Source organism: Tursiops truncatus, chromosome 8, assembly GCF_011762595.2.
Source record: "Tursiops truncatus isolate mTurTru1 chromosome 8, mTurTru1.mat.Y, whole genome shotgun sequence".
Classification (NCBI taxonomy): Eukaryota; Metazoa; Chordata; class Mammalia; order Artiodactyla; family Delphinidae; genus Tursiops; species Tursiops truncatus.
The window spans coordinates 62726289-62742486 of record NC_047041.1 but is presented as its reverse complement, the minus strand read 5'-3'; the positions used below and the strand labels follow the sequence as shown (position 1 = coordinate 62742486).

The following is a 16198-nucleotide window of genomic DNA, read 5'->3' as shown; positions in this document are numbered from 1 at the left end:
CCCCTTTTTTTGGACCTTGGTAGACCCCACACTGATTTTCCAACATTAGAGATGGTTTTTCAGGTGCTCAGGTCATTGGGCAATCGAGATCACCAAAGCTCATCTTGAAAATCTCTGCCACAGGTTATCATCTGAGAAGGCAGTTGTGGTGTGGTGAAAAAACACCCTGGACTTGGGAGTCAGAAAGTCTGGATTCTTAAGTCTTTGCCCTGCCTCACCACAGCTGTAAGGCCTGGGTAGACACTTAACCTCTTTGGACCTTCAGCTTCCTTATGTACAAACAGGAGTAGTAAATCCCACATATCTCACAAAATTGTTATGAGTAGATAAAAATGTATGGAAAAGTACTTATTTTGTGCTTGATACACAATATACTCTCAATATATGTGTTGTATTTTATTATGTTCGTGGTATTTTCTACAACACTTCCCCCCACCTCCATACCAATTTAATGAAACAAATATAAAGGTAACATTTAAAAAATTGCTGTATTCAAAATTAATAATAAACTTTAGGGTAAATAAGCTTTAAAACAAAAGTACATAAGCAAAAATAAATAATTTACACCAACCCACTAACCTAATTTTCAGAGTAAAGCCATTTCCAATTACAGCACTATTATCCCGGGCTCCAGCCTGTGGTCAAACTTTGATAGTTTATTATTTTTAAAAAACAGTAACAAGAAACTGAACGCTAAGGAAAATCTTTAACAAAACCAAAGTACTGGATTTAACTTTTTAATTTTAAATAACCAAACTTTGTAATTTTATATATAATCCAATGTAATGCTAATACAATTAGCACTTCAGCTTGAAGAGCTGTTAGTTAACAGGGATGGAAAACTATAATGAATAGTCTTCAAACCGTAAGATACAAATAAAAATGGACAAGTATACAGTAGAACAAAAACTGCAGACACTCTACTAGCTGAGGGAAATATGTGAAGGCTTTACATCCTTTATTATCCATGATGGCTTTTGGAATTATGATTGTTTGATGTATAGAACCTTTGACATTTTAGATACAGCCTTTAATTTTTCACAGTAAGTTAAAAATCCATCATAAGTCTCCGTAAGACTTCACTGGTCTTGCATGTAGACTCTAGGATTTTGCAATCTGATAAAAGAGTAACATAAAAATTTACTGTATTACCCTAACTTCATACTTCCTTGTACACAATGAATCAGTTTGGGAAATCTTTTCCAAGGGTTATATACACAAAAGTGTCAAGAATAAATTGTTCTCCACTCTTGCATAAAAATGTGTACAGTGTTTCAGGAATGAAAAATTTCTAATTTTCCTGGGCCCGGGCTTCATGGATCTCTGCTGCCTGAAGATGAAAGGCTCCTCTTCCTTTATTGCTCCATTGTTCTGAGGATTAATCATCCAACCCTGGCGTTTCTCCTTGTTGGATCCTGGACGCTATTCTGATGGCTTCTTCCAGAGATGGCTGTTCTCCAAGCTGAAACAGGAACATACACAAAACCACAGTCAAGATGCCGAAGAAATATAACATACCAGAAGTAAAATTTCTCTCTGTAACTCTGACACCTGGGCTTGTTAAGGTACTACTGCTGATCCACAAAACATAAAAACAAATTCCTGCTGGGGATGCAGTTTCTTTATTTAGGATTTTGATAAACCTTCACGCATGCAAGGAACAAAAGATGCTCATCTTTTCCAGTGGAGATAGAGAGCTTCCTGAGTCTTTAGCTTTTATGCCCATAAACTAAATTAAAACCAATAGCTGACATTTTCCTGAGTATGTTCTAACCCTTTTCCAAGTAAATACATTTAAAAAAAAATCTTCCCAAGGAAAGGTAATCTACACCTCGCATTCCAGATTCTCTGCCTGAATGCAGTGACTTCCCAGAGAATGTGTTCTTCACAGTCTTCTGACATTTCCCACCATAAAATACAGCTGTGCAGTGATTCTCAGAGGACTAACTTGGGGTCTATGTTTACAGGAGGTTCATTTCCAAGGAATAACTCTTAAGTGCTTTATAGAATCCTGCCTAATTAGACTTTTATTCTGAGAGTAAAGATAGCCGGCCAGGTACACACAGGTATATATATATACCAGGAGCTTTATTTTTCTTGTTATAAATTCCCCTAGAATATACAAGGATGGTAGAAAACAAAGTTTTAGTCTGAGTCTACTTCAAACGCAGCAATTTCCTTAATGTGGCTAAGTAATACAGATGATTCTGTGCCCTGCCTCTGTGAAGGTTACGCATAAAGCAGAGAGTACAAGGCTGAGAGCTGAGCAGCACTGCTGTCAATGGAGGACAGTTGCCATTGTACCCACCTGAACTGCAATCTGGGTGCCGTTGGATGTTGCCACTAAGGTCAAAGGTCTGGTTTCTGTGGTTACTAAGTGATGGCTATGCTGTTGGTGCCCCATTTCTGATGATGCAGTATGGAATGCTGCCAAGTCCTGAGCCACAATTGCAACCTTAAAAAATACACAGAAAAATTAAAACTATGATTTAAATAGGTTAAAATCCATTTAACACAAGGGACTGTCTTCAAATTCAAAAGGAAAACCTCCCTTCTGACGATACACTTGTAGAAGCCTAAAGCTGGAAAAGACCTTACATATTGTCTATTCTGGACTCTTTTTTTTTTTTGGCTGTGCCATGCAGCTTGTGGGATTTTAGTTCCCTGACCGGGGATTGAACTCGGGCCCTTGGCAGTGAGAAGCAGCAGTCCTAACCACTGGACCACAAGGGAATTCCCATGGACTCCTCTTTTTTATTTGAACAAGTTGAGGCTCAGATAGACGGGACGTATCTAAGGTTATAAAGTGAGCCAATGGCAAAACAGGGTAGAGGACACTGAAAAAGTGGATTCGCTATGTCAGGCTCCATTAATCAGGAGAGACATGACTGTGCATAGATTCTATTATCCCTAAGAGGCTGCCTGGGAAGTTACACACGTGGACTAATTCACACCTCATATGTCTATTTATTCCCGAGTTTGGATCATTGATAGATATACTATTTTCTCCTGTTTATCTGTTGCATTTAAAATTAGATTTCCATAAAAAAATTAAAAATTAAAAAAATAAAAAGCAATTAAAAACTTTTAAAATAAAAAATAAGACAAAAGAATTAAAAATAAAGTTAGATTTCCATTGGGAATTCCCTGGCAGTCCAGTGGTTAGGACTCGGTGCTTTCACTGCCAAGGGCCCAGTTTCGATCCCTGTTCAGGGAACTAAGATCCCGGCAAGCTGCATGGTGCTGCCAAAAAAAACAACAAAAAAAAAGATTTCCATTAACTAGGAAAACAAAGTACCAGTACCATTACTGACAAAATAGCAACTATCTTTTTTTTGGGGGGGGGGCTCACCATGGCCTGAGGGATCTTAGTTCTGACCAGGGATCGAACCCATGACCCCTGCAGTGGAAGCACAGAGTCCTAACCACTGGACCGCCAGGGAATTTGAAGCAACACATCTTGTTATACTCACTTCCTCTTTTAGATTCCATGGAATCTTTCCATCTTGTTCCTGAAGCATCTAGTCAAAGTGGTTAAAAGTGCTTTTGTGGCTCTTAAACCACAAATATAGCTTTTGCTATGTGGATAACAAAGAAAATGGCATCAATTACTTCTGTTATATATTTAAGAATTTTGTCCAGCCAAACTCAGAGAAAGAATAAGTTAAAAACTGAAACTACTATTTTACTTGGCCATTAATCCATTAAAAATGCTAGATTTTAGAGCTAATAGATATTCAGCTTGGATCAATTCCAGTAATGTTCCATAGTCCAGCAACAGATTTCAGTATGGCAGTGGGGGAATAGCTTATATTGGACTAACCCTTCCTGCAGATAACAATCATAAAGTGTGGAAAAAAATATAAAAAAGCAACCATTTGAAGGCAGTGGTGAATGATGAAAAGCAGGCAGGAAACGGAGGGGATTCTTAAAAGAAGAGAACCACACTAGGTCACATCTATGTTTAAATAGCTTTTCCACTGAGGGCACTCACCAGTCTGAGCAACACAGGGCAATTTAAGCTATCAGAGATAATGGAGTCTATGGCTGCCAGAATGGCTATGTATTGAGAGGGATATCCTAGAAAGGAGAAAACCAGAGGGAGAGGGGCTCCCAAACCTGTGTATAAACTCCCCTCAATTCTTTAAGACCTCAGAACTGCAAACATGTTGGGGGGGTTCCAATAAATCTGGTAGAAAGCAGCAGCTAGAAGGCTGAAAAGCTGAGAAGAGATTTCAGCGATACCACGGGACAGACAGGATTTAGAACTTCAATCCCACCAAGTTAGAAGGGTTTGGAAAATACCTCAGGCTTTCCATTGAAACCCTAAGAGCCACACTTTAGGAGTAAAGATTGTATCCCAGGACTGAAGATTCACCCTGAGACTAAATGGCAAAACTAAAACAGAACTACTTTAATAAAGTATAAAACCCAGCCTCTACAAGTAACTTAACTACCTGACAAAGCAAAATGAACATTCTTCAGAGAAAGATAACAAAATTAAGAATCTCTATAATGTATCATCCATAATGTCCAGAATACAATAAAAAAATTACAACACATAAGAAGAGGAAAATGTAACCCAGAGTCAAGAGAAAATGAAGTCAGTAGAAACAGACCACGAGATGACCAAAACGTTAGAATTAGTAAACAGGGACTTTAACACAGTTATTATAAATATGTTAAAAGGCTTATGGAATGCATACAAGAGGAAATCTCAGTAAATAAATGAAAACTATAAAAAAAAGTAAATTCTACAATCAAAAATGAGAATATCTAAAATTATCTGAATGGGCCTAATAGAAGATGATGATGTCAAAAGAAAAGGTCAGTGAACTCTAAGATCAATAGGAATTATCCATCTGAAGAACCAAGAAAAAAAGATTAAAAAAAAAAAAGAATGGCTCCCCAGCAACTTGTGGGACAATACCAAGTTAATATACATATAATTAGAGACCGAGAAGGAAAAGAGAAACAGAATGAGGCAGAATAAAAACTTTTGATGAAATTATGGCCAGACTTTTCCTAAATCTGGTAAAAAACAAAAACTCTACAAAATATTATATAATGTTTTATAATATTATATATATTGTCTTATAATTATATAAAAGAAACCTAGCAGATAAATACAAAGAAAATCACACCATAATCCCATTGCTAAAAAAATCTAGAAAATAGCCAGAGAAAAACTGATATATTATATTCAGGGGAACAATGATATGAAGATGGCAGATTTCTCATCAGAAACAATGAAGGACAGAGACAATTTAAAGTGCTGAAAGAAAAAAATTAACTGCCAACCAAAAATTCCATATCTAGCAAAAATATCCTTCAAAACAAAAATGTTTCAAAAAGAAGGGCGAAATAATATATTTTCAAATAAACAAAAACAGAATTTGTCACTGTAGATCTGCACTACAAATAATGCTGAAGCATATCCTTCAGGCCAAAGGGATGATTCCATATGGAAACTCAAATCTACAGAAAGGAATAAAAGGCACTGGAAATGATAAATTAGTGGGTAAGTATAAAATATTATGTTTCCTGTTGTCCTATAACTTACTTAAAAGATTAACTGTTTAATGCTAAAATATAATGTTGCATTGCCGGGGTTATAACATGTAAATGTAAAATATATTACAGCAGCACAAAGAGTAGGGGCATGAATGAAAATATACTGTTGCAAGGTTCTTAGATTTTATGTAAAGTAGTACAATGTTAAGTCTAAGTAGACTTCAATACCTTAAGGATGCACATTTTAATCCCTGGAGCAACCACAAAAAAGTAACACAGAAGGGTATAATTAGGAAGTTATTTGAGGAATTAAAATGAAATATGTATGCACCTAATAACAGAGATTTAAAATACTGGAAGTAAAAAAACCCCTAACAACTAAAAGGGAAATACAAATCCACAATCATAGTTGGAGGTATTAATTCCTTTTTCTTAGTAACTAGAACAAATACAGAAATGATTAATAAGGTTATAGAATATTTGAACAACACTATCAACCACCTTAACCTAATGTGTAGTACGCTACACCCAACAAGTGCAGAACACACATTCTTTTCAAATACGTATGGAATATAATGGGAAATCAATGAAAGACACAGGGAAAACAAGTCTCAAATTTCAAAATAATGAAATCTTACAGAATATGTTCTCTGACCGTAACAGATTTAAATTAAAAATCAAGAACAACAGGTATCTTGGACTTCTCTGGTGGCACAGTGGTTAGGAATCCACCTGCCAAAGCAAGGGACATGGGTTTGAGCCCTGATCTGGGAAGATCCCACGTGCCGCAGTGCAACTAAGCCCGCTAGCCACAATTACTAAGCCTGCGTGCCACAACTACTGAAGCCTGCGTGCCTAGAGCCTGTGCTCCGCAACAAGAAAAGCCACCACAATGAGAAGCCTGCGCTCTCCACAACTAAAGAGCCCGTGTACAGCAATGAAGACCCAATGCAGCCAAAAATAAAATAAATTTATTTAAAAAAAAAAAAACACATTTCCTTATTTAAAAAAAAAAAGAACAGGTATCTAGAGAAGTACCAGATATTAAGAAATTAAGCAACCTACATGCAAATTAAGACCACAATGATATATCATTTCACATCCACTAGAATGGCTAAAATTTTTTAAAGTAACAACACAAAATGTTGATGCTGTGAAACAAACAGAAGTCTTATACATTGCTAGTGGGAGTGTATGATGGTCAAACCACTTTGGAGGACTGTTTGGCACTTTCACGTAAAGTTAAATATACCTCTACCCCATGGCCCAGCAATTCCACTAACAGGTATTTAGCTAAGAGAATGAGACCATATGTGTACAAATATACTTGTACTAGAATTTTCACCGCCACCTTATTCACAATAATCAAAGATTGGAAGCATCCCAAATGTTCATCAAGGGGAGAATCTATCAACAAATTGTGATATTCCTACCACAGAATACTGCTCAGCAATAAAAAACAATGAACTGATGTTATAAACAAGAACATGGATAAATCTCCAAAATATTATGTTAAAAGAAAAAACCCCAAAACAGAAGAGTTCATACTCTGGCTCCACTATGCAAAGTTTAAGAACAAACAAAATAATACAATCAGAATAACTAGGTGGAGACTGACTGGAAGGGGTCTCAAGAGAACTTTCTGGGGTGATAGAAATGTTCTACATCCTGTTTGGGATGGGATGGGTGTGTATGTTTAATAACTCACTGAACTGTAAATTTAAGATCTGTGCGGGGAATTCCCTGGCAGTCCAGTGGTTAGGACTCTGTGCTTCCACTGTCAGGCGCCCGGATTTAATCCTTGGTTGGGGAACTAAGATCGCACAAACAGCATGCTGTGGCCAAAAAAACCCAACAAACAAACAAACAAACAAAAAACCTGTGCATTTCACTGTATGTAAATTTTACCTCAATGAAGAAAAAACAGATTTCAGGCTAATATGAAAAACATGTTCAACCTCACCAAACAAATGAAAGTAAAAATATAATTTATCCTTGGCTTGTGAATTATGCAAATATATAAAAAAAATCCTAATGCTAGTGAGAATACAGTGAATACAAGAACACTTTTAGATCCATGGCATGATTGCTAAAACTTTCCAGAAAATAATTTGGCAATATGTAGCAAGAAGCTTAAAATAGTTCATACCATTAATCTAATAATTCCATGTCTAGAATTTGTTTCCTATGAAAATAATCAAGGGGCTTGCAGAACAATTTATCAATGTGGAATGAGTTAATGTTATGTATATCCATTTTATGGATTATTTTGTAAATATTAAAAATCCTTTTAAAAGAATGTTTAGGGACTTCCCTGATGTCACAGTGGTTAAGACTCCAAGCTCCCAATGCAGGGGGCTCAGTAGTTGTGGCATACGGGCTCAGTAGTTGCGGCTCGTGGGCTCTAGAGCACAGGCTCAGTAGTTGTGGTGCATGGGCTTAGTTGCTCCGCGGCATGTGGGATCTTCCTGGCCCAGGGCTCGAACCTGTGTTCCCTGCATTGGCAGGCGGATTCTTAACCACTGTGCCACCAGGTAAGTCCCCTTCACTCATTTTTAAATTCGTTTGCTTGCTTTTTTCTTGTTGAGTTACAGAAATTCTTTATATAGTCTAGATATTTTCCCCCTCATAATATTATTATTTTATTTTATTATTTTAAAATATATTCTAGGGACTTCCATGGCAGTCCAGTGGTTAAGACTTCGCCTTCCAATGCAGAGGGTGAGGGTTCGATCCCTGGTCGGGGAGCTAAGAGCCCACAGTCCTCTCAGCCAAAAAACCAAAACAGAAAACAGAAGCAATATTGTAACAAGTTCAATAAAGACTTTAAAAATGGTCTACATCAAAAAAAAAAAAAAATGGTCTACATCAAAAAAATCCTAAAAAAAAAAAAAATATATATATATATATATATATATATACTCTAGATATTAATCCCTTATTAGATGTATGATTTGCAAATATTTTCCCTCATTCTGTAGATTGTCTTTTCACTTTCTTGGTAGTGGCTTTTGATGCACAAGTGTTTTTAATTTTTTTTTTTTAGCCGTTCCCCGTGGCTTGTGGGATTTCAGTTCCCCGACCATGGATTGAACCAGGGCAACGGCAGTGAAAGCCTGGAATCCTAACCACTAGGCCACCAGGGAACTTCCAAGTGTTTTTAATTTTGAAGAAGTTCAATTAATTTTTTTCTTTCATCACTTATCATTTTGGTGTCATATGTAAGAAATAATCTCCTAATCCAATTTATCTATTTTTTCTTTCATTGCCTGTGCATTTGGTATCATACATAAGAAATAAGATCATGAAGATTTTCACCTATGTTTTATTCTAAGAGTTTCATAGTTTTAGCTCTTAAGTTTAGGTCTTTAATCCATCTTGAGCTAATTTTTATATATGGTATAAGATAAGGGTCCAACTTTATTTTTTCTCATGTGGATATACAGGTTTCCCAGCACCATTTGTTGAAAAGACAAATGAAAAGCCCTTTCCCACTGAAAGATCAAATTCTGACTGTCAAAATTTAGTTGACTATATATGTGAGGGTTTATTTCCAGATTCTCTATTTTATTCCATTGGGAATATGTATTACTTTTGTAATCTGAAATTAACTAACTAAAATAGATGGAAAGCACTGACTCTTTAGTCTATACCTGCTAACTAGGCTTCCAAAGGCACCTGGAAAAATGAGTCTCAGAAATGCAATTACCTTAACGACCAAAAAAAAAAAAAGACTTAGGGAAGGACTGACTACTTTCTTCCCATGCATGTAAAGAAATGGTTATAACCAATTTAAGTGTTACAGATAATTCATAGGTGGGGTCCAAACACCCCAGTGGATAGCCAACTTTTGCCTGATGGCCTACATGTAGTTAACAGCAGAAGGAACAGTAGCAGCAGCAGGTCCTCAAGTGAAACCCCATCCCTGTTGTGATATCCCTAGTTGCTGGAAGCTGCCTGGCTTCATTCTAGCCCTCAAAGCCTTCTCTCTTGAGAACTTTTCTAGCTCACAGGCTACAGATAAGCTACATAAGAATGTGTGCTTTAGGGTCACTATCTTTCCAGACCTGCAACTGTACAAGGTGTATTTACCCAAGCTGGGCTATAAACCCATCCAGGAATCCCAGAGCCACGGAAATGACTGCAAACTGGTTAGGTGGGACCATTCCATAAGACAGCCTGAAAGCTAGTGGCTGCGTTTTTTGTTTGTTTTGGCATAAGGTAAAATTAGAAACAATAAAAATGCATGGATCTTAGGTGTTCTGTTGAGTTCTGACAGTTAGATACAACTGTGAAACCACCACTTAAAACAAGATGTAGAATAGTTCCTTCATATTTCATTCCATCAATTTCGTCCCCAGCCAAGCAGCACTTTCTGATTTCTGTCACCATGGATCGTCTAGTCTGTTCTTGGATTTCGTGTAAGTGGAATCATATGGTATATATTCTAGAAGGAATTGCTGAGTCATAGGGTAGAGGTATGTTCGACTTCATAAGAAACTGCCAAACAGTTCTTCAAAATGGTTGTAACATTCTATACTCTCACTAGTGTGTTGAATGTCCTAGTTGCTTCATTTCTTTGCCAACATTTGGTTTTGTTTGTCTTTTTTATTTTAGCCATTTCCCTGTGTCTGAAATGGTGTCTCTTTGTGATTTTAACTTGCATTTCTTTGATGATTAAAGATGTTGAGCACTTTTTCGTGTTATTGCCTTTCATGTACCTTTTTTTGTGAGGGGTCTGGTCAAATAAGCAATCAGATGATTTGATCTTTTTTTTTTTTTTTTTTTTCTGCGGTGTGCGGGCCTCTCACTGTTGTGGCCTCTCCTGTTGCGGAGCACAGGCTCCGGACGCGCAGGCTCAGCGGCCATGGCTCACGGGCCCAGCCGCTCCGCAGCATGTGGGATCTTCCCAGACTGGGGCACGAACCCATGTCCCCTGCATTGGCAGGTGGACTCTCAACCACTGCGCCACCAGGGAAGCCCCTGATCTGCTCATTTTTAACGGGTTGTTCACCTTTTTATTATTGATTTATAGAAGTTTGTCATATATTTTCAATACAAGTCCACTGTCAGATATAGTGTGAATATTTTTTTCCCAGTTTGGGGCTTATCTAATCTTTTACTACACATTGTCTTTGGTGAGCAGAACTAATTTTGAAGAAGTCCAATTTATCAGAAAAGAAAAAAATTTATTATTAGTGCATTTTGTATCCTAAGAAATTTTTACCTTAAGGTTGCAAAAACATTCACTTTTCTTCTAGAAGCTTTATGATTCTGAGTTTTCTATTTCAAGGTGTAGAAAACCTTCAATTTTGTTCCTTTTTTCAGGACTGTTTTGGCTATTTTAGGTCCTTTGTATTTTCATGTAAATTTTAGAATCGGATTATCTGTATCTTCAAAAATTCCTGCTGGAATTTTTATTGTGATGGTATTGAATCTATAACCGAATTTAGGAAGAATGACAGCTACTAACTGACAGACTTTTTCACTGAACAGGGTAAGGCAGCTGCAGTGAAACCCCGCACTGCCTTCAGCATAGCACAAGAAGGGTTTTTAAATGTTATTAACCAATATCATTTATTTTAAAAGAAATGAAAAATTAAACTACAAAGAGATACATTAGATTGGCAAAAATCCAAAGGTTTTACCACTATATTGACTGTCAGAAGGGGAGGAGGCACTCTCAAAGGCTGCAGCTAGGAATGTAGATGGGTATAACCCTAGAAAGGAAGTCTGGGAATATCTATCACAATTACCAATGCATATGTTTTGTCACCCAGCAATTCCACTCTAGGGATTTATCTAGTAGCAGATGTACTCACACACATGCAAAATCACATGTGCACAAGGTTATGTGTTGTTTGAAACAGCAAAAGACTTTAAATATATTATGGCATGTCCAATACAGTGGAATATGATATAGCTTAAAAAAAGAATGAGGAGGGAATTCCCTGGTAGTCCAGTGGTTAGGACTCAGTGCTTTCTCTGCCGGGGCCCGGGTTCAATCCCTGGTTGGAGAACTACGATAACTAAGATCCCTCAAGCCATGCTGCATGGCAGGAAAAAAAAAAAAAGAGGAAACTCTCTATAAAATGAAATAGAAAGATTTCCTAGATGTATTATTAAGGTTAAAAAAAAAAAAAAAGGTGAAGACGAGTATAGAATTTACTATCATAAAAAGGGGGGCTTCCCTGGTGGCGCAGTGGTTGAGAGTCCGCCTGCCGATGCGGGGGACACGGGTTCGTGCCCCGGTCTGGGAAGATCCCACATGCCGCGGAGCAGCTGGGCCCGTGAGCCATGGCCGCTGAGCCTGCGCGTCCGGAGCCTGTGCTCCGCAACGGGAGAGGCCACAACAGTGAGAGGCCTGTGTACCGCAAAAAAAAAAAAAAAAAAAAAAAAAAAAAAAAGAGCAACTGCTTTAAAAAAAAATAAATAAATAAAAAATAAATAAAAAAATAAAAAAAATAAAAAGAAATTTGAAAAAAAAGGGAAGGAGGGGAAGATGACTTTATTTGTATTTGTTTGTATATGATTAATGAGTTGTTGGGAAAATTACACAAGAAACTGATAAAAGTGGATTATCTCTATGGGGGCAGGGGTGGAAAGAAGACTTTTCACTGCCTATCTGTATATACTTTTTGACTTTTGAATTATGTGAATATATTACATATTCAAAAAATTAAATTTTGCAAATGAATTTTTTTTCTAAGTATCTGATGATGATAATGATGATAGGAAGAGCAACCATTAATGAACACTTAATATATACTTGGGCTGACTACTTTATATGCATTATCTTGCTTAATCCTTCTATTAACCTCATGGGGTAGATGCAATAATCACTCCTATTTTACAGATGAGGAAAAACTGAGACTCAGAGGGTTATGTAGCTAAGAAGTTGTAAAACTGGGATTCAATCTGAGGTTTGTGTGCTTAACCACTATATCACACTGTACATCTATGTAACGGTTTTGATATTGACATATGTATTGACTGATATAAAAGAAAAAAGTAATTACCTGCTGCCCTTCTGTACCCTCAGCGGTAACCATAGCAACAGAGTGTGTTCCTGCTGAGGAGATGACTGCATCATGAGCAGGTACTGTGATGGGCGTTCCGTCCTGTGTTACCATTGTGATGGTATTGCCAATGGCCTGCATGTCAGCTTGAGATATGTTCACCTGCAATACAATGCATTTTACAATCAGGCAATGTTTCTTGTTTTATCTGGCAGTCTTTATTAAGGGCTAGGCCTAATCCTTGTATAAGTCTACTCTGGGAGCAGATAAGCATTTTACAATGGAAAGAGGTCATCAGAAAAACTGCATATTGCTTTTTTTTTTTAATATCTTTATTGGAAAAACTGAATATTCCTTAAATGCATTTACTCCTCTCCATCTCTACTGCCAATTTAGACCCCTATTTTTCTCCCATCTAATTTTCTACAATACAATGTCTTTCCAAATATCTAGTCTAACCCGTCCCTAATCATCCTCTACCTTGTCACCTTTCTAAAAAACAAACAAATTTCATTATGCTCCCTGCTCAAATCCCCAGTGACTCCCCATCACTACAGTTCAGACTTCTTACATGGCACTCATGACCTTTCATCATCTGGCCTTAAACAGCTTCTCCAGACTCATCTTTCACTACTTCCAAACCAGCACACAAATCTGGCACTCCAGCCACAACAGATCATTTGCATCCCCGGGACTGTCATATTCTGTTATATTTTTGTGACTTTGCCCTTTCCTTCACTCTCTGCCTGGCTAACTCATAAAAATTCTTCAAGATCTAGCTGAATGGCCATTCTCTACAAGGGCCTCCAAGATTCCTTCAGGAAGCATCATTTACCCCTTCCTCCAGGTTGCCACAACACTTTACATACCTGTCAATTATATACCCATCATTATGAGAAATTATTTTTCATTTTAGGAACGTCCCTCTCCTACTAGACTACGATACCCCCCCCTTCCAGTACCCCCCACACTAACTTTACCAAAATATCTGTCATTGGGTTCAATAAATGTTTGTTTTTTAATTGACCGAAGGAATGGAATAGAAATCCCTAAAGGAAATGGGAAGGTTATATCTAGAGAAAATACAACATTGGGATGGGGAAAATAGCTGCTTTAAAACATATGAAGAGGGATTAGACACATTCTATATGGTCAGAGAAAAGCCATGAGTGGATGACACAGTGGTAAGTTTCAGTCTGATAAACCCTCAAATTATCCAGCAATGGAACAGACCGTCTCTTCAGAGAGAAACTGCCTCATCTATATGGGGGCTGCTGTAGAGGGAATTTCTCCAGTATAGGAAGGGAAGGAAGTTAGATCAAATGACCTCCACAGAGCCTATCTGTGATGACCTAATTTTTAAAAAAGGCTTAGGGTTGATGCTGAATTAAAATTGTGTTAGTAAATATGTTAAATCTTATATGCCAATCAGTGGACAAAGAGTGTTGTGTAGAATTAGTGATGTCAAAAGTAAGGGGAAGGGCTTCCCTGGTGGCGCAGTGGTTGAGAGTCCGCCTGCCGATGCAGGGGACACGGGCTCGTGACCCGGTCCGGGAAGATCCCACATGCCGTGGAGTGGCTAGGCCTGTGAGCCATGGCCGCTGAGCCTGCGCGTCTGGAGCCTGTGCTCCACAACGGGAGAGGCCACAACAGTGAGAGGCCCGCGTACCGCCAGAAAAAAAAAAAAAAAAAAAAGTAAGGGGAAGAGGAATGAATGGGATGGTACAAGTGCTTTTTATTTTCCTATCCTGAATACGTTCTGCCTTCTAGCTAACATCAGCACATTAACAGTTATCAACACAGAGGGCAAATTAATCATGGGAGGTAAAGGTCCGAGAGAGACAGGTAAGAAGAGAGTTCTCCATGGAAGAGGTAGATATAGAAGGATAAAGAACCCCATATGTCTATTTCCACCAGTTATTAAGACAACCTTAGCTAGAGCTTAAAAATGAAATCAAGTCTGAATTATTTTAGGCTAGTGGCATCTAGAAAACAATGAAAAGTTTGACTATTGAACAACAGCCATTATACTGCTTTTCCTGGGGAAATCAAGATACCTCTTCTATAAATTCTGTGAAGCTAGTTAAGTGAACTCCCATGATTCCAGGTAGGGAGAGAGTCACACGCTGGAAATTTTACAGATGTGCCCATCACTGACTTGCCAGGATCTTTTAATGATGTCCTCGTCACCTCAGCCAAACCTCTGCTGACTTCTCAATCCTATCCCTTCTCTGAATTGGGTTTCATATGGATCTATTACTTTTCAAGCCCTCAATTTCACTGTGGTTCTGACCTTCACCACCTCACATTTGAACAATACCCATAACACCATTTGAATTCTACAGAGTCACAAACCTTCTCTCTTTACTAATCTCCCTGCAGGTAGTCGCTTTCAACAGGCTACTAGAAAGCCTCCAGGAGATCCAGCACTGCCTACAAGCTAAACTCCAAACTCTGTGCCCCAATTCAAGGCTTTCCTCAATTGGGACCCAACCTGCCTTTCAAGCCCAGGCTCAGAGAAATATTATTTAACTTGTTTGACTTTTGGTGGGTACTTACATGCTGAGTCCCGTCCTGGGATATGAGTGTAACCTGTTGACTCAACCCAGACTGGGTTACTGTGGCTACTTGTGTAGACACAACATCGTCCCCTTCTACACCTGTAACATACGTGATCTGGGACCCTTTAAGAACATCTTCACTTTGACCTGTTTAAAACAAATGAATTATTCATTTGATCAAACAACCAAGCTGTTTAGAAAACAGAGGAGATTTTAAATATTACAGAGAAAACTGTCAAAAGTTAAATGGCATGTGTATTAAATTCTAAATCATGTTTTTTTTTCTTTGGCCATGTGGCATGTGGGATCTTAGTTCCCTGACTAGGGATTGAACCCAAGGCCCTTGCATTGGAAGTGCAGTCTAAACCATTGGACCACCAGGGAAGTCCCTAAATTCTAAACCATGAAAATGGCTTCCAGCACCTCCTGCCAATCTCTCCACCTCCTCTTTTGCAAAGCCAAACCAAATCAAAGCAGACCAAACCAAACTTTTCCACATAAAGTGTAACTGTTCTAATTTTGAGAGACCTTGCTTATTCTCTTATTTGGAGTAATTATGTGATACCATGCATGTGTGCTGGGGCAGGGAGTGGGGGAACTGTACAGGGAGACTAACTGGCAAATAACCCTTCCAACATGGCAAGTATGCACTAAGTCCTTGCAGTCACTTAAGAAGCTGCTAAAAATGATAAGACAACCTTCATAAACATTAACCACAAAACCAGAATGGTATGTAAACACAACGTACTAACACTAAGTTACTTACTCTTTTAACACAAGTGACAGATTATAAGTCATGAGTACACAGTGACATCATTGTGTAAAGACAACGTAATGGCATATTATCTGGGTTAAGGTTAACCATTTAGTAAGTAACAGAACAGGAGCCCCCCTCCACTTCTTTATTTCACAAAGAACCAGCAAGTAAACAGCAATTTCAATAGTCAATTATTGCCATACTTGGCAACCAGGAAGATTATTGATCCCTCTCTTCTATTGCTTTCCACCTCTCATGATGCCAGAAAAAGGGTAAATATTTTTTTTTCCTTCAAAGAAGGACTTTATATGCTAATTTATGAGTACTTCTCAAAGTTATGGTTGATG

At 37.9% G+C, this 16198-nt stretch overlaps 1 protein-coding gene across 5 annotated transcripts in view; it reads right to left on the bottom strand.

Annotated features, from left to right (window-relative positions):
* Window positions 1–469: 469 nt before the first annotated feature.
* ZNF143 (zinc finger protein 143) overlaps window positions 470–16198 on the bottom strand; it is a 54783-nt gene continuing 39054 nt past the window's right edge. For 4 of the 5 annotated variants that reach the window (XM_033862518.2, XM_033862516.2, XM_033862517.2 and 1 more), the window contains 4 exons: window positions 15093–15241; window positions 12534–12695; window positions 2309–2455; window positions 470–1462 (listed from right to left, as the gene is read on the bottom strand). In XM_033862518.2, the coding sequence (XP_033718409.1) occupies window positions 1379–1462; window positions 2309–2455; window positions 12534–12695; window positions 15093–15241 (542 nt within the window). In that variant the 3' untranslated portion in view covers window positions 470–1378. Of the gene's footprint in view, window positions 1463–2308; window positions 2456–3473; window positions 3579–12533; window positions 12696–15092; window positions 15242–16198 lie in introns of those variants that run through there. The other variant, XM_033862522.2, reaches the window with a different exon arrangement.